This window comes from Ictidomys tridecemlineatus, chromosome 1 (genome assembly GCF_052094955.1).
Source record: "Ictidomys tridecemlineatus isolate mIctTri1 chromosome 1, mIctTri1.hap1, whole genome shotgun sequence".
NCBI lineage: Eukaryota > Metazoa > Chordata > Mammalia > Rodentia > Sciuridae > Ictidomys > Ictidomys tridecemlineatus.
In genome coordinates, this window is record NC_135477.1 from 103,467,439 (window position 1) to 103,495,055 (window position 27,617).

The 27,617-nt window shown below is 36.5% G+C and overlaps 2 protein-coding genes across 7 annotated transcripts in view; one reads left to right on the plus strand and one right to left on the minus strand.

The window, feature by feature from the left end:
• The window catches only part of Skic3 (SKI3 subunit of superkiller complex), a 99,206-nt gene extending 91,689 nt beyond the window's left edge, over positions 1 to 7,517 (minus strand). For all 4 annotated transcript variants that reach the window (XR_005728377.2, XR_002484073.3, XM_021726903.3 and 1 more), the window contains exons 1-2: positions 7,416 to 7,517; positions 1,713 to 1,779 (exon numbers count right to left, since the gene is read on the minus strand). The gene's annotated coding sequence lies outside the window, so the exon portion shown is untranslated. The remainder of the gene's footprint in view (positions 1 to 1,712; positions 1,780 to 7,415) is intronic.
• Positions 7,518 to 7,563: 46 nt separating this feature from the next.
• Positions 7,564 to 27,617, plus strand: part of Arsk (arylsulfatase family member K) — a 50,041-nt gene continuing 29,987 nt past the window's right edge. The window contains exons 1-4 of one of the 3 annotated variants that reach the window (XM_078045017.1): positions 7,741 to 7,881; positions 10,877 to 11,003; positions 14,242 to 14,371; positions 16,512 to 16,671. In XM_078045017.1, the coding sequence (XP_077901143.1) occupies positions 11,001 to 11,003; positions 14,242 to 14,371; positions 16,512 to 16,671 (293 nt within the window). In that variant the 5' untranslated portion in view covers positions 7,741 to 7,881; positions 10,877 to 11,000. Of the gene's footprint in view, positions 7,882 to 8,253; positions 8,302 to 10,876; positions 11,004 to 14,241; positions 14,372 to 16,511; positions 16,672 to 27,617 lie in introns of those variants that run through there. The other 2 variants (XM_005326153.5, XM_021726901.3) reach the window with 2 other exon arrangements.

Sequence of the window (27,617 nt, forward strand, 5' to 3'; positions counted from 1 at the left end):
TTTGTTATATATGACAGCAGAATGGATTACAATTCATATTACACATATAGAGCACAATTTTTCATATCTCTGGTTGTACACAAAGTATATTCACACATTTGTGTCTTCATACATGTACTGAAGGTAATGCTATCCATCTCATTCCACCATCTTTTTTACTGCCTCCTCCCTTTCCCTCCCACCCCTTTGCCCTATCTACAGTTCATCTACTCCTCCCATGCTCCCCTCCCAATCCCATTATGAATCAGCCTCCTTATATCAGAGAAAATATTCAGCATTTGGTTTTTGGGGATTGGCTAACTTCACTTAGCATTATGTTCTCCGACTCCATCCTATGAATGCCATGATTTTATTCTCTTTTGTTGCTGAGTAATATTCCATTGTGTATATATACCACATTTTCTTTATCCATTCATCTACTGAAGAACATCTAGGTTGGTTTAACAGTTCAGCTATTGTGAACTGTGCTGCTATAAACACTGATGTGGCTGTGTCCCTGTAGTATGCTGTTTTTAAGTCCTTTGTGTACAGACCAAGAAATTTTCTACTACCAACCTATAACATTTTTATCCAATATAAATCAAGATTAAAAAGTAGCAACTATATTTAAGAAGAATTAGTGATAGTCATGCCAAAAAGGCAATGATATAAATATCCTCAAAACTATCAGCCATAGATAAATTGATTGATATGTCCTAAAGCCTCCAGCTGAGGGGCTGGATTATTTCACTTAGATGATAGTCTCCAGTTCCATTCATTTACCAGCAAATGCCATAAAGTCATTCTTCTTTATGGCTGAGTAATATTCTATTATGTATATATACCACATTTTCTTTATTCATTCACCTGTTGAAGGGCACCTCAGTTTCCTCCATAGGTTGACTATTGTGAACTGTACTGCTATAAACATTGATGTGGCTGTTTCACTGTAGTATGCTGATTATCTTTCAAATATACATAGGAGACGAAGAGCTAGGTCATATGGTGGTTCCATTCCTAGATTTTTGAGGAATCTCCATATTGCTTTCCAGAGTGTTACAACAATTTGCAGTCCACTAACAATGTATGAGTGTATCTTTTCTCCCACAACTTCACCAACATTTATTGTTACTTGTATTCTTGATAACTGCCATTCTGACTAGAGTTAGACGAAATCTCAATGTAGTTTTAATTTGCATTTCTCTAATTACTAAAGATGTTGAACATTTTTTTCATATATTTGTTGACCATTCACTCTTCTTTTGAAAACTGCCTATTTTGTTCCTTTGCCCATTATTATTTGTTTTTAATTTTATTTTTGTTTTGTGTGTGTGTATGTGTGTTTAAGTTTTTTCAGTTCCTTGTATATGCCCACTTTGAGGAGCAAGTGGAAAAGATTTTCTCCCATTCTACTGGCTCTCTTTTCATGCTCTTAATTGTTTCCTTTGCTGTGAAGAAGCTTTTTAATTTAATGCTATTCTACTTATTGATTTTGATTTTACTTCTTGTGGTTTTGGAGTCTTGTTAAGGAAATCAGTTCCTGAGTTGACATAATACTCTGAAATCTAGTAACAAAAATTACTTTGACCTTGTTCAACCTTACCATTTCCTCGCTGTATTATGATTTACAAAATCTATGCCATTAAACCTTTCTTCTGAAAAGAACCAGTAATAACAATCATTAAGTAAATATAGACTCTAGATGCTTATCAATAAGCATTTTAAACACTTACCTTTTATGTATTATCACCACCTCTTTCTTCTTCTTGAATTGCCGATTGTTCTTTACCTGTTTTTCATCTGAATTAAATAAAAACAAATAAGAAATAGTAATATAAAAGGGATAACATCCATAACCTCAAATATGAATTTTTTAAATATCATATTCACATTCAATTAATAATTTAAAACATGAGACATAATCATGTACAATTTTTAATCTTCTTTCTCAGTGAGACACTAATCTTAGTCTTCAAATGTCTGAATTGGCATAAACTGCATTCCTACAAGTCTCAGGTAATGAAAACAAAAGTCTATAGGAGATCAGAAAGATTCTGAAAAAAAAAATCAGAAACTCAATAAACACCAAGTCAAAATAAAGACTTAAGCCAAAAAAGAATATTAACTATTTCTATGCTATTTTGTTTTGAATCTAGGGAAACTGAGGGCACTTATTTTCTATAAACTTTCAGCCTAACCATGCTAAAGTAAACCTCGTTCTAAGCTATATAAAGGGTTATAAGTATGTAAAAAGCTATTCACATCATGCAACTATATTAGTTTGAAAACTAAGGAAAACATTACCTCATATGAACATGTCATCAGAAATATTTAAATAGCCATCAAAATATTACTACAAATACACAACTACAAATTCTGAAGATATTTTGATGATATTCTGAAATTGCTTATGTCAAACAAAACTACCTAAAATACTTCAAGGAGAGAATGAAGGTGGTTTGAAAAGCTGAATGAAGTGGAAAATAAACATACTACTTCAGAATTGGGAAGTGCAAAATATTAGGAGACACAGATACAGATGAACAAGGACCAGAAAGTAAGTTTACAAGACCAAAACATGTATTAAAATTTATCTAATAGAATGGTCAGTTCAGCAGTAAACGGTCTTACTGGTAAGAAAACAAAGTATGGTATTCCACATAAGAGATGTTGAACATTTTTTTCATATGTTTTTATTTGTTATTTCATATGTTTTTTATTTATGTTATTATTTTTCATGTTTAGGAAACTAAGATAAAAGTTAAAAATAGACAAATCAAAGTAAAATCCTGGGTTTATCTCACTGATTCCTTTAGCCTCCATCCAACAACTGACTAGCCAGCCCACCCTTGATTTTAATGTGTTACTCAGTCACTTCAACTCAGTTCTTATGAAGTACCACAGATTCTGTCAATCCTATGACTCTGTCATGTTTACCTACCATGACTTAACCCGGTTGAGAAGGAGCTTAAGAAATCAACCCCTTTGACCTTGTTCAACCTTACCATTTCCTCGCTGGTAAAGTGAGTATATAACTTACCTGATATGCACAAAGATGGAATGCCCAAACGCAAGTATATTAATTCTGTTCACCTGATCTGTTATCCTCTCAAGTAATTTCACTACTTTCCTGCCATTCCTAAAATGACTAGTATGATGGTAACCCAGTAGTTACTATAAATTTTTCTCTATATGTTCAAAATTCCCAAACCCTCTGCCACTTTCCTATACCTAGTTCAAGAAGTAATCTTCTTGTTTATCTTAAGAGACAGCTATCCCCAAACATGAGTATCCTCTTCAAATTAAGTTACTACACAAATACTAGGCCAAAGCCTGTCACTAGGATCACTCCCTCCTCTGAACCACACTTAGCTGAGCCTGGAATTTAAAAATTGCCCTACATATATATGGCCTGTGTTTCAATTCAATAAATCCATAAATGCAGTTCATAAATCTTTGGAGTCTCTTAATATTCAATACCTATTGAGCAATACAATACATATACAACAAATAGCTGATGATCTAGCTACAAAGAGCATACTACAGGGATACTGCCACATCGATGTTCATAGCAGCACAATTCACAATAGCTAGACTGTGGAACCAACCCAGATGCCCTTCAATAGATGAATGGATAAAGAAAAAAATGTGGCATTTATACACAATGGAGTATTACGCAGCACTAAAAAATGACAAAATCATGGAATTTGCAGGGAAATGGATGGCATTAGAGCAGATTATGCTAAGAAAAGCTAGCCAATCCCTAAAAAACAAATGCCAAATGTCTTCTTTGATATAAAGAGAGCAACTAAGAACAGAGCAGGGAGGAAGAGCAGGAGGAAAAGACTAACATTAAACAGAGACATGAGGTAGGAGGGAAAGGGAGAGAAAAGGGAAATTCCATGGAAATGGAAGGAGACCCTCATTGTTATACAAAATTACATATAAGAGGTTGTGAGGAAAATGGGGAAAAAAAAAACAAGGAGAGAAATGAATTGTAGTAGATGGGATAGAGAGAGAAGATGGGAGGGGTGGGGAGGGGGGATAATAGAGGATAGGAAAGGTGGCAGAATATAGCAGTCACTAATATGGCATCATGTAAAAATGTGGATGTGTAACCGATGTGATTCTGCAATCTGTAATCGGAGTAAAAATGGGAGTTCATAACCCACTTGAATCTAATATATGAAATATGTCAAGAGCTTTGTAATGTTTTGAACAACCAATAAAAAAAAAACCCTACCATCAAATCACATGGTAATGTTTCAATATTACCTCACATTACTTTTTTTTAATCACCCCCCAGAGTTTTATACCTGTACATCTTTGCTCCTCCCATTCAGCCTGTCCACTGTTTATATTTTCATGCTACACAGAATTCAAGTTCACGAGCTAAGCACATAACCTTCCCAGACCAATCACACACTAGTTTGAACTTGTATATTCACTACCTTATAGGAGCATTTCCAAAAATGTATTCTAAGAAACATTAGCATGCTTAAAGGTATCAATAAATGGCCTAGGAACTTTGTGACTACCATACATAATATATCTCACTCTTTCAAAGTCACAATGTATATTAGCACTTTTAAAGTTTCTGAGATGTCCTAAATACCCAAAAATAGTTTAATCAAGCAATTCTGAAACTTCTGTGATCATGGGACTTTTTTTCCAGTGAAAACAAGATGACATTTTAAAAATGTTAGCATTCTCCAAAAGCATTTGGAATGTCTTGGTTTTCATTTTTCATTTGGCAATTAATTTGATAACTTTATGTTATTATTAAATTTATGTGTGTATAAATGTGTCTCCCAAAACTATACCAGAAGTTCCTTGGATAACTGCTATAGGCAGCACACACAGTACTAATGAGAATTTAGACATTAAAAAGAAGTACAGAGAATCAAAAATTAGACCAAGACTCTTCAATTGAAGACTTTTCTGAAAAGGAGAGTAGTTTACTAAAACAAGCAATCCCTAACCTAGTAACCTTTAATTGATGATTTTAAGATATATACATATAACAGAGACTATTATGGGCTGAAATATACCCAAAATTCATATCTTGAAGCCCTAACACCTGTACTTCAGAATGTGAAAGTATTTAGATAACAAAGGTAATGAAGGCTAAGTGAACTCATAAAGGTGAACCCTAATCCATACTATCATCTTTTGAAGAAATCTGGACACACCAGTGATACAAATGTATGGAAGGAAAGACCATATAAAGACATAGAAAAAAAGCTGGCCATCTGCAAATTAAGAAAAGCAACCTCAAAAGTAACTAAACCTGCCAACTCGTTGATATTTGACTTCTAAACTCCACAATTATGAGAAACTTAATTTCTGGTGTTTAAACCAACCAATCTAATGTTTTATTATGACAGCCCTTGCAAACTAAAACAGAACCCCTGTCTTCACAGCAACATAAATATACACACATGTGCACCTACAAAGTACATTTTCTGACAGTGTAAGTTAGTGATAAGACTAAGAAAAGAAAATTAGTGGAGTAGAGGTAAAGACAGTTCAAAAGGAGAGATTACCCATGTAAAAGTGGAGAGTAATGAATGAGTGGTTAAAAGTAGAGGCAGACTGACTGCAGTGCAAAAGAATAACTTAAAAAAAATTTAGTTGTATATGGACATAATATCTTTATTTTTTTTTAATGTGGTGCTGAGGATCCAATGCAGTGCCTCACATGTGCTAGGCAAGCACTTTATCACTGAACTACAACCCCAGCCCCTCAAAATAATAACTTTTAATACTTAGACCTACACAAATGTGGAATGGACTGCTCAAAGGAAGTATGCTTCCCATCACTGGAGATGACAAAGCACAAGCTGGATAATCCAATCATCAAGAATGTTGTAGGGCAAGCTGAATGGTCAGTTCAGCAGTAAAGGGTCTTACTGGTGAGAAAACAAAGGACTATAAATCAAGACTATAAATCTTAAAAAAGATTTTTTCCAGCACTATGTCTCTAGAGCCCTGAAATATCTATCTTGTTTGAACCCACTGCAGCATCTGCTTTCACTCACACTGCCAAGAGAAGAGGAAGAATAAGATGTGTTCTTGTAATCCTGTCATCAGAATAAAGGCCTGTAGATACAAAGCCATAGAAAGTAAATATACCTCACAGAATCATTACTATGCCATGAAAAAAAAGTTAAACAAAAATTTTATAAATCTTAAATTTCAGCAGATACTGTTTCTATGATAATGTTCTACATACCAAATTAGCCCAAAACAATTTTGGAAACATATTCTGTTCTTGAGGGAGTCTACTTGTATTAACTTCCATAATGTACTATTATTTTAGGTATGTTAGGTTTGCTAAGCTCCTTGTGGAAAAATCTAAAGTTTGAATTTCTGCATGTTCCCAGATCTGGTTAGCATGATGCTTAACAATTCTGCTTCGTAATACAAAACAATCTTAGTAGGTTGTCAGGAAAATTTGTAATTAATGGTGACAGAGTAGTGAGTTAAGGCACAATTTCCAGTCCTGCTCAGGCTGACTCCCAGTGTGATCTTAAATCCATTCATTTAACCTCTCTGAATCTGCTTTCCTATCAGCAAAATGGTCAAAGTAAGAAAACATTCTTTGTAAAAGCACTTAGCACACAGTAGATATTAAGTAAATGCTTGGTATAATACTCAGCACAAAATGCTATGTGAGTTATTAAATATTTAAGGTCTGACTCCTGTTACAATTATTCTATGCAAAAAAAATTGCAGGATTTTAAAATTGTGTTGGTTTTTTTTAAAAAAAATAAGCAGTACAATTCCTCCTTTTCATGAAAAATATTAAAAACAATTGGTGTGATGTGCAATTATATACCTGAAACTATGATAATGAAATGAAGAATCTGGCTTTGAATCAGAAATCTGCTTCTTCCAGAATTCTCCAAAAGATTTAAACAATTAAAAGAGAATAGCTGATTACTCTGCAGCAAAACAGTATTTGGAACCTACGTCAATCAACTGAACACGTCACACAGCCCAACATTTGTTCCTTTGAGCTTCTGCTTGTTTTTCTCCTTTGCACTCAGAAGGCAAGGAACAAGCTAAGCTCTTCCCCGCCTAGAACCTGAAACTTCTTACCAGGCCCCACTTTTCACAATAAATCCTACTGCATAGGCAAAGGGAGGTAACCAGATGAGGTAATTTCCTTGAAAAGGGAATTCAGGTGCCCTAAAGTATCCGCACCGCATCTGAACAGGTCCAGCCAAAGCCCCAAAAGGAACCGCCCCACCCAACTTAAGTGACAGACGCGCTGCCACCTCATCAACGCCCGGTTCACGCTCTCGCGGAACACTAAGCCACGCATGTTCGGCGCAAATCGAACAGCACTGATCCCGATCCTTTCTCAAAGTACCATTTCAACTGCCTTTAGGCTCCAATTTATGCATAAACGAACCACGAACCAAACCCACCTGGGACAGATCCGGCTCCTACACAAACGCCAAGTCTGAAGTGAAGGCGCATGCGCCTTTCCCAGGCATCGCTCACGTGACTGGGAGGGGCTGGGGTTAGTATGCTCGGCATTTGATTAAAAGGACTTAACGTGGGTTAAGGAAAGGCGGGGTGTTCCTTCTTTGCGCATGTGCCCGCTTTGAGCCTGATGGAAGTAGTAGTTCTGCGGGTGGAGTTTTGGTTTACTGTGTAGTATGTGGAAACTAAATTGCAAGTTCTGGGAGTTGTTGGACGTCTGCACCCTCTCACACCTGCAGGGAGTTCCAGGAGAGGCAGCCGGCTCTTGGAACCGCTATGCCCATGCTGCTGCTGTGGGTGTCTGTGGTCGCAGTCTCTGCGCTGGCAGCGCCAGCCCCCAGGACAGACGGGCAGAGGCGGCGAGCAGCCCCAGCTCCTAACGTGGTGCTAGTTGTGAGCGATTCCTTCGTAAGTACCTTGAGGGCCCGGTGACGCGCCACTCCAGATCTGCGACCTGCTCCAGCCTTGAAGGCTTTGGGGAGCAGTTTGAGACGCTTTCGAGTATGTTTTATCCCGTTGCACAGTTAAGTACATTTTATTGTGAGGCCACGTATATATGTACGCACCTACATCACATACATATGCATGTATTTAAAACAATACTTTAGTAAGTGAAATGCACTCTAATAGCATCTTTACAATTTTTATTTTTAATGCTGACCTCTAGCCACTAAATTATTTCACCACTATTAATGAATTTTTCGTCCATACCGTTTGATTCATTTGGGGGAAATAACATTCTGCAAATCCATAAAAGAATGTTAGCTTTCCTCTTCGCAGGAATTAATGTTTGGATGAGAAATGAAGAAAGTCAACTTTATCATCCAGGTATCTAATAATCCTGTTAATGCTAATTTAAATGTGTTGATATAATTTGATCCATTCCTTTATGTTCCAGAGAAATTGTGTGTTTATGTAAAATAATAATAATAATAATAATATCATCATCATCATTTTGTGAAGGAAGAGTACTAGGGATTGAACCCGGTGGCACTTAATCCTGAGCCATATCCCCAGCTCTTTTTTTTATATTTTATTTAGAAACGTGGTCTCGCTAAATTGCTGAGGCTGGCTTTGAACTGAGATCCTCCTGCCTCAGCCTCTTATAAACTTAAATTTCAATTCAAAGTATCAGTGCGATCTCACAGTTTATTATCCTCTTTCTAAAATATATGTAGTTTCTAGATCAGTACACCAGAAAGGTCTAGAAGTAATAAAAACCCTATTATGGTTTGGATATGAAGTTTCCCCCAATGATTCCTGTGTTGTCGGCATGGTCCCCAATTCAGAAATTCAGAGGTGGGGCTTTTAGGAAATGACTGGATCCTCAGGGCTGTAAACCATGTCAATGAATTAGTGGAAACTAAAAGGAGTTGAAGGGAGTGATCCCTTGAGGGCATGCTGTTGGGGACTATATGTTGCTCCCAGTTCTCTCCCAGCTATTCCTGCCCTGAGCCTGGCCCCTTTCCTCTGCTATACCCTTCCTGATGATGTTCTGCCTCACCTTAGGGCCAAAGCAATGGATCCAGTCCACTATGAACTGATACACCTGAAACCTTAAGCCAAGTTCTTATCAGATATTTGGTTACAGCAACAAAAATCTGATAACATACTGATAGTTTCAACTCATATCTTAAATTATGAAGATATATATATATATATGAATATATATATATGAAAATGAGATGGTAATATTATTCCAAATAATGGTAGTCCTGAACGCAACTTAGAGTTTCTTTGCAATTTTTGTTTTAGGTGTATTTAACACTATTCTTTAAGCCAATTTGAAATAATAATTCTGTCTATGGTTATACTATATCAGTTTGATATGCGGTCATATTCTTGACAATATGATTTATCATAGGGCAGTTGAACTAATAATAATTGGGGTAAGAAAACAGTACTTTGGTTTTTACTTTCAGCATGGCAACAAAAGGACCACTACCCAGCAGAACTAGTAAAACTTACTTTTAAAAAAAAAACTAGAAATAAAACTACTTTTAAAAATAATTAAATAGCATTTAAGTATCTGGAAATCATCCTAAGAGCAAGTACCAAATGAGCAAACATTTATTCAACAAAATCTGCTAAAACTTGGAAAGAAGAGCATGAGTCCATGGCAGTGAACCATGGCTTGACAGAAGTTTTCCTCTAGGCAAATGTGACCAAGAAGACAGGGCTCCCTTTCCTCTCAACTCTCTTATCACAGATTACAGTATCTCACCAGAAGAGATAGCCGTCAGCATTTTTCATCTCCTCCAAATCCAATGTGAATGGGTTCAATTCCAGATACTTGCAGCCGAGGTGTTGAGGGTTCCCCTCCTCTAGTCCACATTATTATAGGACAGAGACACTATGCCAGGTGTAGGAGGCTGAGAATACTAAATCCCCATTGACCCTTGCTGAAGCTCACTAATATTGTAAAGTATCCATACAGGAGAGATAAGCCAAAAAGACAAGTCAAGCTCCTGCAAGGAGAAAATAATAATAAGGATCATAGCAGAAATTAAGGAAATAGATAATGGAAAAACAAAAGAGAAAAATCAATTAATTTTTTAAAAGATCAAGAAAATTGACAAATCTTTGCATGGCCAAGGAAGGAAAAAAAAAAAAAAGAGGCCTGAATTACCAAAATCAGGAAGAAAGAAGGGACATTAACTTACACAAATAAAAGAATTATAAGGGAGTACTTATATTTACTTATATTCCCTTATGTAATGTGTAACAAAATATGTCAACAAATCAGAAAACTTAGATGACATGGACAGATTGTTACAAATACACAAACTACTAACAAGAAATAAGACAACCTGGAGAGACCCATGACAAAAAGATTGAATTGGTAATATTAAAACTCACCCATGCCCAAAAATCCTGGCCCAGATGGCTTCACTGGTAAATTTTACTAAACATTTAAAGGATATTTAAAAAAGAATTAACTCCAATTCTTCATAAACTCTTGTGAAACATGAGAAGGTGGGGAATTAAGAATTTGTTCTTAACAAATCAGTATGTGTTTGATTTGCAAGCCACCCAAATACATCACAAGAAAACTATGAACCACTATCTCTTAGGAATATGGAAACAAAGATCCTTTAAAACTATTAGCAAATCAAATTTATCTGAATATGAAAAGTATTAAACATCATAAGCAAATGAATTTATCCCCAAATGCTTGATTGATTTAATGAAAATCAACTGATGTAATATATCATGTTAACTGAGTAAAGGATAAAACCCATGTGATCATCTCAATAGACGCAGAAAAAGCATTTGACAAAATTCAGTAGTCCTTCATGCTAAAAGCATTCGACCAACTAGAAATAAGAGGAAACTTTCTCTTTTTTTAAGATTTTTTTTTTTGAGAGAGAGAGAGAGAGAATTTTTTAATATTTTTTTTCAGTTTTCGGTGGACACAGCATCTTTGTTTGTATGTGGTGCTGAAGATCGAACCTCAGGCCGCACGCACGCCAGGCGAGCTCGCTACCGCTTGAGCCACATCTCCAGCCCAAGGGAACTTTCTTAACATGGTAAAAAGCATCTACAAAAAAGTCAGAGCTAACGTTGTATGTAGTAGTAAGAGACTGAATATTTTCTGCCTAAAATCAGAAAGAAGACAAGTATTGTGTTTTCACCTGTTCTAGTCAGGAAAAACACAAAACTATTAACCTAGTAAATTAGTAAGATTGTAGAATACAAGATCAGTATACAATAATCAGTTGAATTTCTATACATGTAATTGATCAAAAACTTAAGAAAATAGGGCTGGGTTTGTGGCTCAGTGGCTCAGAGCATACACCTAGCACGCGTAAGGCACTGGGTTCAATCATCACTACCACATAAAAATAAAGAAAGAAAGTAAAGTCATGCTGTCCATGTACAACTAAAAAAAAAAAAATTAAGAAATTTCATTTAAAGTGGCAATGACCCCATTTGATTCAAATGTATGAATTGTCAAGATCTTTGTACTGTCATGTGTAACGAATAAAAAAGAAAAATAAATAAATAAAGTGGCAATGAAAGGAATGAAATAGGATAAATCTGCCAAAGAAGTACAATTCTTATGCTCTGAAAACTAAAATACATTGTTGTAAGAAGTTAAAGAACACCTCAATAAATGATAAGGCATCTCATGTTCATGGAGTAGAAGATTTAATATTGCTAATATAGTAATACCAAGTTGTTCTACAAATTCAATGCTATCCTTATCAATTTCTCCATGGCTACAGTAATCAATATAATGTGTTCTTGGCATAAAGGTACATAAATATGCAGATCAATGAAATAGATTAAAAAGTTTAGGGGAAAAACCCTCCTTTTTATGGTAAAGTGATTTTTAACAATGGAGTTAAGATCACTTAGTAGGGATGGGAGGGGAGGGGAGGGGAAGGGGGGATTGGAAGGGCAGCAGAATAGAATAGACATTACGATTGCTGTATGTATATAGATGACTGTGTGACCAATGTGATTCTGTAATCTGTACAATCAGAAAAATGAGAAATTATACCCCAATTGATTCAAATGTATGAATTGCCAAGATCATTGTAATGTCATGTGTAGCTAATAAGAAAAAAAAAAGATCACTTAGTAGGAAAAAATGAGCTTTTAAACAAATGGTGCTGAGGAAACTGAGTATCTATGTGAAAAGAAAGAAAAAAGTTGGATCCTGCCTTCAATCATATACAAAAATTAGCTTGAAATGAATCAATGACTCAAATGTATAAGCTAAAACTATAAAACTCCTACAAGCAAACATAGGTATAAATCTTCATAATCTTGGATTAAGCAATTATAAAATGGGCCAAACAGCCAGGGATGTGGCTCAGTGGTAGAGTGCTTGCCTAGCATGTGTGAGGATCTGGATTCATCCCCTTGCACACACAAAAAAAAAAAGAAGAAGAAGAAGAGGAAGAGGAAGAGGAGGAAGAAGAGGAAGGAGGAAGAAGAAAGAAGAAAGAAAGAAAGGGGCCAAAAAGGCATTTCTCCATAGAAGTTATATAGATGGCTAATCCTCAACATCATTAATCAATAGGGAACTACAGATCAAAACCACAGTGAGACATTAATTCACACCCATGAGCATGGCTGTGATCAAAAAGATAAATAGAGTTGGCAAGAATATGAAGGAATTAGAACCCACAGACACTGCTAGTGAGAATATAAAATGGTGCAGTCATCTTGGAAAACGGTTTGGTAGTTCTTAGAATGGTTAAACACAGGACTGTCATAATCTCACAATTCTACTCTGGCATATGCCCAAGAGAAATGAGAACAAATGTCTATACAAAAACTTGTACATGGATTTTTTTTGGCAATATTATACTAATACTGAAAAATGGAAACAACCTTAATTAAGGTCCATAATTGTTAAATAGATAAAATTTGGTAATATCTTCAACAATAAAAAAGAAATGCAGTGCTGATACATACTAAAATATGGTTGAAATCTGGAAGATGTTATGCTAAGTAAAAGAAATAAGAAATGTCCACATTTTGTAAGTGCTAGTTATATGAAATGTCCAGAGAAAACAAATATAGAGAGATGGAAAGTAGATTGATAATTACCTGAGATTTGAGAGAATCGAGGATAATGGCTAAAGAGTATGGGGTTTCTTTTGGAGATGATGAGCATATTCTAAAAGCAATGCAATGATGGTTGCTGAGCTTCCTGAATATACTAAAACCATTGAATTGTACAATTTAAATGGGTGAGTTGTATGGATATGTGAACTATATCTTTAAAAACCCATTTCTTGAAAAGAAAATAAACACCTCTGCCTGGGTATTGAAGGACATAGGCATCTCTAAACCCCAACTTCCTCTTCCCTTCATCTCCTCAGCACTGCACTTATATTGATTTTAGTTTGGGGTGGAGAGTTTCAGGAGTGGGGATTGGGGACAGGAGCATATACTAGAGTCTGGTGAAAATGTCTTTTAGTGTGATGGACATTACTGGGAAGAACACTATAAACAATCTTGCAAGGAGTTGGGTACTGTTAGATTCTTTCATTAGGATAATGCACTGAAATCTAAACTTCTCAGGTTTTCTCTAGTCTAGAATCTTGAGGAACTGAGTTCCAAGCTATGGTTCAATCTTGATTCAAAAGTATTCAGGAGCAATCAAAATCACTGTATCTCAGGATTTTTTCAAAGCCCTTCAATTTGTAAGTATTCATGTTTTGTTTAGATATATTTTGTCTCTCCAACTAGCTCATAATGGCAGGACTCTATTTTAACTCTTCATGAGAGCAGGACTCTATTTTTTTAATGTTTTTTAGTTGTTGATCGACCTTTATTTATTTATACGTGGTGCTTGAACCCAGTGCCTCACACATATTACACAAACACTCTACCACTGAGTTACAACCCCAGCCGCAGCAGGATTCTATTCTATTCATTATAGTACACTTGCACAGTGCTTGGCACATAGTTACATACTCAATAAATACTTACATTAGTATTAATAGTATTAATACTATTACTATTATTAGTATTAATAAATACTTTCAATTAGCCCATCATCCCTCAAAAGAACTTTCTCAGAAGTCCTTTAGTTTATTTATTATATTCATATGAATTAAAGTGTAATGCTAAAGTTGAGATGTTTATGTCATAGATTCCTGTAGCATTCTATGTACTTGTTTTATATTTTGAGGTTTAATACAGTCATGTTGAAGTCTTCTGCTATTGTGAATTTCATGTGAAATTAAAGGAAATAATTTTCTTTTTTTAATGCAGTCAATGTTGATTAAATTTCTTTTTTTCCAGGATGGAAGGCTAACATTTCATCCAGGAAGTCAGGTAGTGAAACTTCCTTTTATCAACTTCATGAAAACACATGGCACTTCGTTTCTGAATGCCTACACAAACTCTCCAATCTGTTGTCCATCACGTGCAGGTATAAACATGTTTGATATAATGAAAGAAAGAGATTACACACTGAAAATATTTATATCCAAAAGTTTAAAATATTATACCCAAAATTAGAATAGTAAAGTCATATAAAAATGTTTAAATAAGTAAAGTCTGTTCTAACGTATGTATTGGTATTGGAGTTATTAGAATTTCTATTTCTGAGAATAGGAATTTTTGCTATCTAAAATACTGTTTAGTTCATGTGTTACTGTTTCATTTCCTCATGATTGGTGACTAAGAAACTTTTGACTATGAAAGCAAAAGAGGAAATATTCATACTTCCTAGAAGATAACTATTTCCAAGGAAATTTTCCAGTAAGTGGATAAGGAAGGACTTCTGTGGACTTTAAAAAATTACCACCAAGTAATTAGAACTTCTCATATTCAAGTTTATTTGAAATTTTCCCTGTAATTCCATATTATCTTTCTCTTGTCTTAATTCTCTTCTACCTCATATCTAATTGTTCGCTTCTATCATAATAATTTAGCAGGCATAGTTTTAATGGCAAAATGATAGTGATCTTAGGCCATGAATAATAAGGGAAAAGGGGAAAACTATCATTTTTATAAATCGGTTGTGTGACAGTCACTTTCCTTGTCCTCTTTCTGGTCTATGATTGTCTGCCTTGGGACTCAAGTAGTATTCAGCAATTCAGTTTTGGAGATAACCTCATGAGATGATATTCTGTGATTTCAGTACAAATTCTACCTATATTTTAAGCACTCTGAGCTATATAATCATCAATAGTTAAAGTAAACCTAAACTATATTAAAATTGATATTTCAATGATGAAGAACCAAGTATATTAAAAAAATTTTTGCTAATTTATATTGTGTGTTAAGTGAAATGAGCACTGGGCTAGGGCAAAGTGATGACCTGGATCCTGACCCTCAGTAGGCCATCAAGTAAATCACTAAGTTTCTTTCTCAAAAAGACACTGTATGTACTGTGCCCCTCATAGCATGCAGAGGACCAGTAGAAATAATGAAATGAGAAAGAGGTCAATGAACTCTAAAGGTCTCAAAGCATTTATATGATGTTTTTCCTGGAAGAAATAATTTAGAGGAGTTTGAACAAAGAAAAGTAATAATAATCATAAAAATGAATATGTATTGCATTTTTACTATATCTGGCAATATTCTAAGTGCCTTACATATATTAGTTTATATAATCCTCATATTGTTCCCATAAGGTAGAGACTGTTATTACCCCATTTTGAAGATGAAAACTAAAGTACAGAAAATTTAAGTAACTTATCAAGGGCCACTCAGTAATGGTATAACTATAATTCAAACCCAGGTATTTCCGTAAGCTACCTCTCAGAAAGCATTTTGTTAATGAGACCATAATGGTTATTCCAGTCTACTGTATAAGTAAACAGAAACTGGAAAAGGAAAAGAAAACTTTATTGAATAAACAGTCATAGAAAATGAGAGAAAAGACATAGTATACTTAAATTTTTTGTTAAAAGCCAGAAAAAAGGGCTGGGGATGTGGCTCAAGCAATAGTGCACTCGCCTGGTATGCGTGCGGCCCGGGTTCGATCCTCAGCACCACATACCAACAAAGATGTTGTGTCCACCGAGAACTAAAAAATAAATATTAAAAATTCTCTCTCTCTATCTCTCTCTCTCTCTCTCTCTCTCTCTCCTCTCTCTCTCCTCTCTCACTCTCTCTTTAAAAAAAAAAAAGCCAGAAAAAAGACAAGGAATAGGAAGAATCCATAAGAATATTAGGGAAATTTGGTCTATACTTAAACTGACTGATGTATGATTTAAAAATTAACAAAAAAATACCTAGAGATTGCTTTTTTATGAGACTAAAACCACATAAGCTTTATATTATTTCTAACTATATTTACCTTATGCAGCTTAACCTCTTAGTCTTGGCCAACTCATTTGTAAAATGGAAACATTGATGTTTTGTAGTTTTCCCACTGTTAAAAAGAGAGAACAATCAGAAATGTCTACTAAATTTAGCATCTAATGAAGCTATGCCTTATTCCACAACGTGCAGTCTAACCTAGAGAGCAATGCTCTCAGAATAATTACCTTAATAGTTAAAACAAATTGTTAAGCTTTAGTTTAATCCCAGTGTCTTTTTTTTTTTTTTTTTAACCCCAGCAATGTGGAGTGGCCTCTTCACTCACTTAACAGAATCTTGGAACAATTTTAAGGGTCTAGATCCAAATTATACAACATGGATGGATGTCATGGAAGAGCATGGCTACCAAACACAAAAATTTGGAAAACTGGACTATACTTCAGGACATCACTCCATTAGGTAAAACATAATCCTGATAGGCTGCACTGTGCTACAGTATACACAGGGACTCATTTTGACTTTAATATTTTTTATTTTCCACACAGGTGAAACTAAATCTCTTAATCCCTCAATTGTTAATTTGGCTAAACCATTAGCTTTCTTTAATCTTCTTAAAATGTTAAAATTGCTAATATGCTGGTAATTTTGTTTTTCCTAAACACTGAAGGTCTCTAAATAGTATTTTTATATTGTTTAGCCCATAATTTATTTTGATAATGTTTTTGTTATATAATGGCTCCTTTGTTATTCATGTTGTAAAAACCATGGCCACCTTGCTAGTGGACTTTATTGGTTCTCTCCAATTTGAGTCTGTTGTAACTCTTTTTTTCCTTTCATTTTAGTAAGCCTTTCAAAAATCAGGCAACCAACTTGGTTGGGGTATAGCTCATTGGTAGAGCTTAGCATGTTGGGTCACTGTCTATCACCCCAAAAAACGTAAATCAGGCTCCAAGCATAATGGTTAAGAGTAGAAGGTCTAAATTGAGTGTGATGGCACACACCTATAATCCCAGAAGTTCAGGAGGCTGAAACAGGAGAATCACAAGTTCAAAGCCAGCCTTAGCAACTTAACAAGGCCCTAAACACCTTACTGAGACCCTGTCTCAAAATAAAAAAATGAAAAGGACTGGGGATGTGGCTAAGTGGTTAAGTGTGCCTGGATTCAGTCCCTGGTACCAAAAAAAGAAAAAAGTAGAGGTCTAAAGGCCAGGAGTGGTGGTGCATACCTGTTGTCCTGGCACTCAGGAAGCTTAGGTAGAGGAGGAACAGTTGAGCCTAGGAATTCAAGACAAGCTGGGGCAACATAGCCAATCTAAATAAATAAGTCAAATAGCTGGGCACAGTGGCATATGTCTGTGACACCAGTGACTTGGGAGCCTGAGCAGAAGGATTTCAAGTTCCAGACCAGCCTCAGCAATTTAGCAAAGCCCTGCTTCAGAGTTAAAAATAAAAAGGACTGGGGATGTAGCTCAGTGGCAAAGCACTCCTCAGTTCAGTCCCAGTACAATAAATAAATGAAACCATGTTCTTTTTAAAATTAGAGTATAGAAACAGTTGGTCTCCTGGTAAAGAAAGTGAGTCACATACACCCGAGTCTCTCTCACTTTGTCATCAAGCCAGAGGGGCAGAGCAGAGCCGCCGCCCGCGCCCGGAAAAGACCCAGCAACCCGCCGGCATGGTAGTCACATCACCCCAATTGGAGTAGGGGCAGAGCAGAGCCACCGCCCGCGCCTGGAACAGGCCCAGGGACCCGCCAGCGTGGAAGTCACGTCACCCCAATTGGAGTAGCAGCCGAGCAGAGCCGCCACCGCATCCGGAACAGGCCCAACGACCCGCTGGCGTGGTAGTCACATCACGCTAATTGGAGTAGGGGCCGAGCAGAGCCGCCGCCCGCGCCCGCAAGGTAGGCAGGCCTGTGACCGACTGGCGAAACAGGCCCAGCGGCCTGCCAGCACGGCAGACATGTCACCCCATTTGGAGTAGGGGCAGAGCAGAGCCGCCGCCTGTGCCCGCAAGGTAGGCAGACCTGCAACCAACCGGAAGAACAGGCCCAGCGGCCTGCCGACATGGTAGACACGTCACCCCAATTGGAGTAGGGGCAGAGCAGAGCCGCCGCCTGCACCTGAAACAGGCCCAGCGGCCCACCGGCATGGTAGTCACATCACCCCAATTGGAGTAGGGGCAGAGTAGAGCCGCAATCCGCGCCCCAAACAGACCCAGCGGCCCGCCGGCATGGTAGTCACGTCACCCCAATTGCAGTAGGGTAGAGCAGAGCCACCGCCCACGCCCGAAACAGGCCCAGCGACCCACCGGCGTGGAAGTCACATCACCCCAATTGAAGTAGGGGCAGAGCAGAGGCACCTCCCGCGCCTGGAACAGGCCCAGTGACCCGCTGGCGTGGAAATCACATCACTCCAATTGGAGGAGGGACAGAGCAGAGCCGCCGCCCGCACCTGCAAGGTAAGCAGACCTGCGACCGACCAGCAGAACTGACCCAGCGACCCGTCAGCATGGTAGACAGATCACCCCAATTGGAGGAGGAGCACAGCCGCCACCTGCCCCTGCAAGGGAGACTTTTCAACTATACAAGAGCAATATAAATGTATAGGGGGAAAATTTCAGAAACACAACAGTTTCACCAAGCAGAAAGAAACGCGAGCAGTATGAAAAGACAAGGAAAGAAGGGACCACAAGCAATGCAGGTCAACTCAACTTTAGAAGAGGTAATAGCTGCAGCAGATGGAATGTCAGATAAAGAATTCAGATATACATGCTTCAGATGATCTGGAGTCTCAAGGAAAAAATTAGACAGCAAAATCAGACAATGAAAGATCACTTCGACAATGAATTACATAAACAAATCCAAGAAGCAAAAGATCAACCATACAGGGAGATAGAGGTTATAAAAAACAAACAAACAGAAATCCTAGAAATGCAGGAAGCAATAAACCAACTTAAAAACTCAGTTGAGAATACTACCAGCAGAGTAGAACACTTAGAAGATAGAATATCAGACAATGAAGACAAAGTATTTCAACTTGAAAAGAACATAGACAGCTCAGCAAGACTGTTAAGAAACCATGAGCAGAACATCCAAGAAATATGGGATAACATAAAGAGACAAAACTTAAGAGTCATTGGGATACAGGAAGGTATAGAGGTCCAAACCAAAGGAATGAGTAATCTATTCAATGAAATAATACGAGAAAACTTCCCAGACTTGAAAAATGAGACAGAATCCCAACTCCTAGAAGCCTACACGACGCCAAATGTGCAAAATCATAAGAGATCCACACCTAGACACATTATAATGAAGATGCCCAAAATACAGAATAAGGAGAGGATTTTAGAAGCTACAAGAGAAAGGAAGCAGATTACATTTAGGGGTAAAACAATCAGGATAACAGCTGATCTTTCAACACAGACTCTGAAAGCTAGAAGATCCTGGAATAACATATTTCAAACACTGAAAGAAAATGGATTCTGGGGCTGGGGATGTGGCTCAAGCGGTAGCGCGATCGCCTGGCATGCATGCGGCCCGGGTTCGATCCTCAGCACCACATACCAACAAAGATGTTGTGTCCGCCAAGAACTAAAAAATAAATATTAAAAAAAAATTCTCTCCCTCTCTCTCCCCTCTCACTCTCTCTTTTAAAAAAAAAATGGGTTCCAACCAAGAATTGTATATCCAGCGAAATTAAGCTTCAGGATAGAAGATGAAATTAAAACCTTCCACGATAAACAAAAGTTAAAAGAATTTGCAGCTAGAAAACCATCTCTTCAAAACATCCTCGGCAAAACATTACAGGAAGAGGAAATGGAAAATAACAATGAAAACCAACAGTGGGAGGTAGTACAGTAAAGGGGTGAAAAATAATCAAAGAGGAAAACAAACCATGTTTAGTAACATAAATAAACAAATATGGCTAGAAGAACAACCCATATCTCAATAATAATCGTAAATGTTAATGGCTTAAACTCACCAATTAAGAGACACAGGCTAGTAGAATGGATCACAAAACAAGACCCAACAATATGCTGCCTACAGGAGACGAATTTGATAGGAAAAGACATACATAGACTGAAGGTGAAAGGTTGGGAAAAATCATATCACTCATATGGACTTCGGAAACAAGCAGGAGTGTCCATACTCATATCAAATAAAATAGATTTCAAGCCAAAGTTAATCAAAAGGGATAAAGAGGGACACTACATACTGCTCAAGGTAACCATACACCAACAATCATAACAATCATAAATATATATGCCCCAAACAATGGTGCAGCTATGTTCATCAAACAAACTCTTCTCAAGTTCAAGAGTCTAATAGGCCACCATACAATAATCATGGGAGACTTTAACACACCTCTCTCACCACTGGACAGATCTTCCAAACAAAAGTTGAATAAGGAAACTATAGAACTCAATAACACAATTAACAACCTAGACTTAATTGACATATATAGAATATACCATCCAACATCAAGCAGTTACACCTTTCTCTCAGCAGCACATGGGTCCTTCTCAAAAATTGATCATATATTATGTCACAGGGCAACTCTTAGACAATATAAAGGAGTAGAGATAATACCATGCATTTTATCTGATCATAATGGAATGAAACTGAAAATCAACGATAAAAGAAGGAAGGAAAAATCATGCATCACTTGGAGAATGAACAATAGGTTACTAAATGATCAATGGGTTATAGAAGACATCAAGGAGGAAATTAAAAAATTCTTAGAGATAAATGAAAACACAGACACAACATATCGGAGTCTATGGGACACATTGAAAGCAGTTCTAAGAGGAAAATTCATTGCTTGGAGTTCATTCCTTAAAAAAAGAAAAAACCAACAAATAAATGATCTCATACTTCATCTCAAAATCCTAGAAAAAGAAGAGCAAAACAACAGCAAAAGAAGTAGAAGGCAAGAAATAATTAAAATCAGAGCTGAAATTAATGAAATCAAAACAAAAGAAACAATTGAAAAAATTGACAAAACTAAAAGTTGGTTCTTTGAAAAAATAAATAAAATCGACAGACCCTTAGCCATGCTAACGAAGAGAAGAAGAGAGAGAACTCAAATTACTAGCATAAGGGATGAAAAAGGGAATATCACAACAGACACTTCAGAAATACAGAAGATAATCAGAAATTATTTTGAATCCTTATACTCCAATAAAATAGAAGATAGTGAAGGCATCGATAAATTTCTTAAGTCATATGATCTGCCCAGATTGAGTCAGGAGGATATAGACAACCTAAACAGACCAATATCAATTGAGGAAATAGAAGAAACCATCAAAAGACTACCAACTAAGAAAAGCCCAGGACCGGATGGGTATACAGCAGAGTTTTACAAAACCTTTAAAGAGGAACTAATACCAATACTTTTCAAGCTATTTCAGGAAATAGAAAAAGAGGGAGAACTTCCAAATTCATTCTATGAGGCCAACATCACCCTGATTCCTAAACCAGACAAAGACACTTCAAAGAAAGAAAACTACAGACCAATATCTCTAATAAACCTAGATGCAAAAATCCTCAATAAAATTCTGGCGAATCGGATACAAAAACATATCAAAAAAATTGTGCACCATGATCAAGTAGGATTCATCCCTGGGATGCAAGGCTTGTTCAATATATGGAAATCAATAAATGTTATTCACCACATCAATAGACTTAAAAATAAGAACCATATGATCATCTCAATAGATGCAGAAAAGGCATTCGACAAAGTACAGCATCCCTTTATGTTCAAAACTCTAGAAAAACTAGGGATAACAGGAACATACCTCAATATTGTAAAAGCAATCTATGCTAAGCCTCAGGCTAGCATTATTCTGAATGGAGAAAAATTGAAGGCATTCCCTCTAAAATCTGGAACAAGACAGGGATGCCCTCTATCACCACTTCTGTTCAACATAGTTCTCGAACCACTGGCCAGAGCAATTAGACAGACGAAAGAAATTAAAGGCATAAAAATAGGGAAAGAGGAACTCAAATTATCACTATTTGCAGAAGACATGATTCTATACCTAGCAGACCCAAAAGGGTCTACAAAGAAACTATTAGAGCCAATTATGAATTCAGCAAAGTGGCAGGATATAAAATCAGCACGCATAAATCAAAGGCATTCCTGTATATCAGCGACAAATCCTCTGAAATGGAAATGAGGACAACCACTCCATTCACAATATCCTCAAAAAAAAAAAAAAAAAAAACTTGGGAATCAACCTAACAAAAGAAGTGAAAGACTTATACAATGAAAACTACAGAAACCTAAAGAGAGAAATAGAAGAAGATCTTAGAAGATGGAAAAATATACCCTGTTCATGGATAGGCAGAACTAACATCATCAAAATGGCAATATTACCAAAAGTTCTCTATAGGTTTAATGCAATGTCAATCAAAATCCCAACGGCATTTCTTATAGAAATAGAGAAAGCAATCATGAAATTCATATGGAAAAATAAAAGACCCAGAATAGTAAAAACAATGCTAAGCAGGAAGTATGAATCAGGCGGTATAGTGATACCAGACCTCAAACTATACTACAGAGCAATAGTAACAAAAACAGCATGGTACTGGTACCAAAACAGGCGGGTAGACCAATGGTACAGAATAGAGGACACAGAAACCAATTCACAAAACTACAACTATCTTATATTTGATAAAGGGGCTAAAAGCATGCAATGGAGGAAGGATAGCATCTTCAACAAATGGTGCTGGGAAAACTGGAAATCCATATGCAACAAAATGAAACTGAAACCCTTTCTCTCACCATGCACAAAAGTTAACTCAAAATGGATCAAGGAGCTTGATATCAAACCAGAGACATGGCGTCTGATACAAGAAAATGTTGGCTACGATCTACATATTGTGGGGTCGGGCTCCAAATTCCTCAATAGGACACCCATAGCACAAGAGTTAATAACTAGAATCAACAAATGGGACTTACTCAAACTAAAAAGTTTTTTCTCAGCAAGAGAAACAATAAGAGAGGTAAATAGGGAGCCTACATCCTGGGAGCAAATCTTTACTCCTCACACTTCAGATAGAGTCCTAATATCCAGAGTACACAAAGAACTCAAAAAATTAGACAATAAGATAACAAATAACCCAATCAACAAATGGGCCAAGGACCTGAACAGACATTTCTCAGAGGAGGACATACAATCAATCAACAAGTACATGAAAAAATGCTCACCATCTCTAGCAGTCATAGAAATGCAAATCAAAACCACCCTAAGATACCATCTCACTCCAGTAAGATTGGCAGCCATTATGAAGTCAAACAACAAGTGCTGGTGAGGATGTGGGGAAAAGGGTACACTTGTACATTGTTGGTGGGACTGCAAATTGGTGCAGCCAATTTGGAAAGCAGTATGGAGATTTCTTGGAAAGCTGGGAATGGAACCACCATTTGACCCAGCTATTCCCCTTCTCGGTCTATTCCCTAAACACCTAAAAAGAGCATGCTACAGGGACACTGCTACATCGATGTTCATAGCAGCACAATTCACAATAGCAAGACTGTGGAACCAACCTAGATGCCTTTCAATAGACGAGTGGATAAAAAAAAAATGTGGCATTTATACACAATGGAGTATTACTCTGCATTAAAAAATGACAAAATCATAGAATTTGGAGAGAAATGGATGGCATCAGAGCAGATTATGCTAAGTGAAGCTAGCCAATCCCTAAAAATCAAATGCCAAATATCTTCTTTGATATAAGGAGAGTAATTAAGAACAGAGTAGGGACAAAGAGCATGAGAAGAAGATTAACATTAAACAGGGATGAGAGGTGGGAGGGAAAGGGAGAAAGAAGGGAAATTGCATGGAAATGGAAGGAGACCCTCAGGGTTATACAAAATTACATACAAGAGGAAGTGAGGGGAAAGGGAAAAATAATACAAGGGGGAGAAATGAATTACAGTAGTGGGGGTAGAGAGAGAAGAGGGGAGGGGAGGGGAGGGAGGATAGTAGAGGATAGGAAAGGCAGCAGAATACAACAGACACTAGTATGGCAATATGTAAATCAATGGAAGTGTAACTGATGTGATTCTGCAATCTGTATATGGGGTAAAAATGGGAGTTCATAACCCACTTGAATCAAAGTGTGAAATATGATATATCAAGAACTATGTAATGTTTTGAACAACCAACAATAAAAAAAAAGAAAAAAAAATTATTCGAGTATAGGTCTAGAATTATATTGCTTACTTTTGATTTCCAGTTTCTCTGTTTACTACTAAACTTGTATTGGTATAATCTTGGACACATTAGCTAACTGAACTTTAGTTTTTTTGATGTGAAGATAAAACAAAATAATTTGTGCAGAAAAGAGCTAATATTATAGCACTGAAACTATAATCCTTAGAAATGCCTGCTTGCAAGCTTTGCTCTTGGCTGGCACCTGGGAACTTGGATTTCTGGAGTGTTCCCATTATTCCCTAACTGGTGAGAACAACTTGGAGTGTTTGTATAGTGTTATTTTTGCTGAACAAACTGCTTTTTTGTGTGGGAGTCTGGAATTTTGGCACGAACCTATCAGAGGGTTGCCTACATTATCAGCCCCCAATAAAAACTTGAGTAGCCCATCTCTAGTGAGTAGAGATAGAATTTCACATGTGTTAAGTAGACACATATCTCATATTGTTATGTGATTTTCGATGCTGGTAGAATTAAGCAAGAGTCTTTTGCGACTCTCATTAAAATCTTGTGATTAGTTTCCACTGGACTTCTCCCAAGCACATTTTCCTTTTGCTGATTTTCCTGTGTGTCCTTTTGTAATGAATCATAGTAATGAGTGCAACTAAACTCTGAGTTCTGCAATTTCTCCTAGCAAACTTGGGTATAATCTTGGAGTCCCCCCAGCCTCTGTGACTCCCAACACAAGTACAATTAAGACATTAGATTAGTACCTCTTGCCTACCTAATGTGTATTAATTGAAGGTACTGATTATACTGATGATGATGGTAAAAAAAAAGAACAAGAATAAATTAATAAAAATAATAGTGTAGTAAGCTGAATAGTGCTCCCCAAAACATCATGACCATCTGGAATTTGAGAATGTGACCTTATTTGCAAATAGACCCTTTTTATAGATGTAATTAGTTAAGCATCTCAAGATGCCATCACCCTAGATTTATGGTGAGCCCTAAATCCAATGACTGCTATTCTTATTTGAAGAGGAAAAAGGATGTAGATTCTGAGAGAGGACAAGGAGAGACTGGCATGAGGCATGTGAAAGACAAAGTATGTGAAAGAGTCCTGAGAGTCACTATAAAGTAGGAGGAGACAAAAGGTTCTTACAGAGAACCTGAAGAAAAAGTGTGTCCCTGCAGACTTCTAGCCCCTAGAGTTGTAAAAAAAATACATTGCTGATGTTTTAAGCCACCCAGTTTGTGATCATTTGTTCTGACAGCCCTAGGAAACAATGCATCATGTTTTGGCGTAATATACTAATACAATCTAGAATGATTTGAACAGGCATCTTTCTCTTCAAGTTAATGTTAAATTTCTTTCCTCTTCTGCCTTCCAGAATCTAAGATAGCAATAATGGAAATTCAGAACTGATGCAGATATCCCCATTCCCCACTCTGTTTTCTAATCTATCACCAAATGTTAATAGTTCTACTTCTAAATATTCCTCTAGTTGTTTCATTTCTTACTGCCTTCACAAAGCTACTAAAATGACCTTCTAGCTGGACTCTTTTGACTCTGTCTGACCTATTTTCTCTAGACAGCCACAATGGTCTTATTAAAATACATACCATCAATCATATGATTTACCTGCCTGAAATCCTTCAACAGTTCTTCTCTTTAGATTTATTAAAATCCCAAATCCACAACATAGACTCTACATGATCTAGCCCCTGCCTACCTTTATCCAGTCTGATTTTTGTACTACACTCACTCGTTTAGTAGGCACCTGATCTTTTTAAAATTCCCTTAATATGCTTTTTGCTATCTTTGGACTATTTTACAAGCTAGTCTCTTTGTGCAAAATCCTTTTCCTGAACTCTGCCTTTGGAATGTAGCAGAAGGAAAGAGAAGAGGTAATACATATAGTGTGAGGAGCACAGGCTCAGCAGCACAGAGCTAGCTGTCCAGCTTCCCTGATTACTATTCTAGTAATCTTGAGCAAATTACTTGCCTTCTCTTGACCCAAGTGTCAATGCTCTTATCTATAAATTGGAATTAACACCATTGGATAACTAAGTTTTATCTAAGTTAATAAAAGATATTATAAAAGGATTAAATAAGATTATAGGAAGCACATAATAGTGTTTGGCACAGAGTACATATTTATTCAGTTGAAAGATTATTACTATAAAATGGCTTAACCAGAATTAAAGTTTAACATTTAGGTAGCTCTAGTTTTTCTGAAGTGCTTTGTATTTCTAAATATTTCATGGAGTCTCAAAAATTTATCTTCAAAATCTTTCTTCTTTTTAAATTGTATTTATTTTAATTGAAACATAAAAATTGTGCATATTTATAGAGCACCGTGAGATGTTTCTGTGCATATATACACATTATATAATGTTCAAATAAGGGTAAGCATAAATCTCCTCAGACATTTATTCTTTCCTTGTGGTGAAAACATTCAAAATCCTTCCTTCTAGCTTCTGAAACATATATTATTGTTATCTATAGTCAATTTATTGTGCAATTAAAGACCAGAACTTCATCCTTCTGTCCAACTAAGTAACCCTTGGTCACTTTTCACCATTTCATCCTCCTCCTACTCTCCCCAGCCTCTGGTAACCATACTCTACTCTCAACTTCCACAAAAATCAACTTTTTTAGATTCCAATATGAATAATACCATGCATTTGTTATTTGTCTTCTGTGTCTGGCTTATTTTACTTAATGTTCTCCATTTCCATCCATGTTGTCACAAATGACAGAATTTCATCCTTTTTATGGCCAAATATTATTCCATTATATATATATACACCACATTTTCTTTACCTACTCATCAGTTGTTAGACACCTGGGTTGTTTCCGTTTCTTGACTATTGCAAATAGTGCTGCAGTGAACAGGGAACTGCAGATGTCTTTTCAACATGCTGATTTCATTTCCTTTGAATAGATACCCAATATGGAATTTCTGGATCATATGGTAGTTCTGTTTTTAATTTTGGGACGAACCTCCGTACTGTTTTCCATAGTGGCTGTACTAATTTACATTCTCACCAACAGTTTTCTCCACATTCTCACCAGCACTTGTTATCTTGTGGCTTTTTGATAATAACCATTTTAACTGGGGTGAAGTGCTATTTCATTGTGGTTTTGATTTATATTTCCCTGATGATTAGTGTTGTTGAACCTTTTTTTATACACTTGTTGGCCATTTGTACATCTTCTTTTGAGAAATGTCTATTTA